The sequence below is a fragment of the Pezoporus wallicus genome, unplaced genomic scaffold (assembly GCF_028554395.1).
Source record: "Pezoporus wallicus isolate ANWC-B61680 ecotype Strahan unplaced genomic scaffold, APGP_CSIRO_Pwel_v1 contig_10895, whole genome shotgun sequence".
Classification (NCBI taxonomy): Eukaryota; Metazoa; Chordata; class Aves; order Psittaciformes; family Psittacidae; genus Pezoporus; species Pezoporus wallicus.
Window position 1 is genome coordinate 1 of NW_026635763.1, and position 1,686 is coordinate 1,686.

Consider the following 1,686-nt stretch of genomic DNA (forward strand, 5'->3'; position numbering starts at 1 on the left):
AAGGCAAAGGAGGGAAAGCAGAGAGTGGAGGAAGGGAATGAGAGGCAGCGGCCGTGTTTGCAGAGAGCCCGGGCTGGCCCCTTGCCCAGGGCTGCCTCCCTTTGAGGAGGAGCGGGGCACGCTCAGCCCCTCTCCGAGGCACGGCCGCAGTCTCCGTCGTTCAGTCTGGCGTCATCTGCTGGGTTCGCGGGGCTCCTTGGCTGGGCTGTCAGCGGCGGCTTTAGCAGGGTCTGCACCTGGAGCCGCAGTAGCGGTTGGTGATGCAGGAGAGGTCGAAGCCCCCGGAGTTGATGGGCACTCCCTCGGAGCTGAGGATGCTGCCAACGGCGGCGGAGGTGGAGGAGCCCACAACGGTGTTCTGAGGGGAGGAGCTGAGGATGGGGCCGGGCAGGGTCACCACCACCGGGGAGGGCTGGATGACGACGGTGGAGCTCTGGCACTGCCTGACACAGCACTCATTGCAGCTGTTGGCCAGCGGGGTCGGGCCGCAGGGCTGGCAGGGCCGGCAGGGCTGGCAGGGCTCGCACGTCTGGCACTTCTCCGGGCAGGACATGGCTCGGGGCTGCAGCTTCACCTGGCAGAGAGGGCAGGGAGGGAGCAGAGCACAGGGACCCGTGAGGAGCAGCCTGCAGAGACACCCAAGGGAGCACAAGGCACCTCCCGTGGGGAGCTGGAGCCTGCGCACGGGGAACAAGGGACCCTTTGCCTCAGCCCTGCCACACCTTCACTGAGCATCTTAGCACCAGTGTGCAGCCAAAGAGCCACCCCGGCCCATCCCCAGGCTCTCGGCATGGCAGACCCTCTCTGCTCTGCCCTCTCCCACCGCCACCACCTCGGAGCACTAACACAGCACCAAGGAGCAGGTATCAGCGGAGAAGTCCCTGCAGGCTGCACCCTGTCCCATGGGAGGAGTGGGTGAGAATGGGGGCTCCAGCTCACCTGGTTCCCAAGGAGAGGTTGGAGGCAGAAGAGCTGGAGAGAGTGACCCGTTGGGCTGGCTTTTATACTGCCCCCGCAGTGCCTCAGGCACAAAGGCAGGCACTGCACAGGCAACGATTGTCCTGCACGTTCCCGATGAACGGAAACATCGCAGGTAATGACACGGCACGTGCTGCTGATTCCCTCTATGCTGCCCTTGCGCTTCCAGGTTTACGTCATGTCTGTTCCCTCACTATTGCTTCTTCTGAGCGCTGGGATGAGAGGTGCCATGATTTCTGGGACAAGCGTGCATCAGTGTGGGCAGAAGACACAAAGCAAGTGCCAGAGGGGTCCATTGCAGGCCGGTGATGTCAGCCTGGGGTCACTGGGCTGGGTTTTGTATGATTCCACTGAGAGGAAGCGCCTCAGGTGCCAAAACACCAGTGATGCTCAATGCAATTGCTCAGCCCCCACTCACTGACACCAGCTCGGCCCAAGCAGTGATCAGTCCCTTCCGGCTAACTCCCCACAGCTGCTGTCCCAACATGACTCCTGTGCTTCTCCTCACTGACAGAGCACAAATACTGAAAAGTCCTTGATCAGTATAAGAGCTACTGAGCAACAGCTAAACCATCAGTGAATCCCCAGTGTTCTCAGGCTAAAGCCAAAGGACAGCACTGCATCAGCTGCTAGGAAGAGAACTGAAAGTATCGCAGCCGATATGGTCACACTGGGCTTTGCCAGAGATGCCAGGAGCCTGCTGCCTTC

The 1,686-nt window shown here is 61.3% G+C and overlaps 1 protein-coding gene across 1 annotated transcript; it reads right to left on the reverse strand.

Moving 5' to 3' along the window:
- Window positions 1-142: 142 nt before the first annotated feature.
- Window positions 143-1,022, reverse strand: LOC130593202 (feather keratin Cos1-2-like). Its single transcript, XM_057398170.1, has 2 exons — window positions 940-1,022; window positions 143-574 (listed from the first exon to the last, which is right to left on the reverse strand). Exon 2 carries the CDS (start codon window positions 551-553, stop codon window positions 221-223), a length of 333 nt encoding a protein of 110 aa, XP_057254153.1. The 5' UTR covers window positions 554-574; window positions 940-1,022; the 3' UTR covers window positions 143-220.
- Window positions 1,023-1,686: the final 664 nt, after the last annotated feature.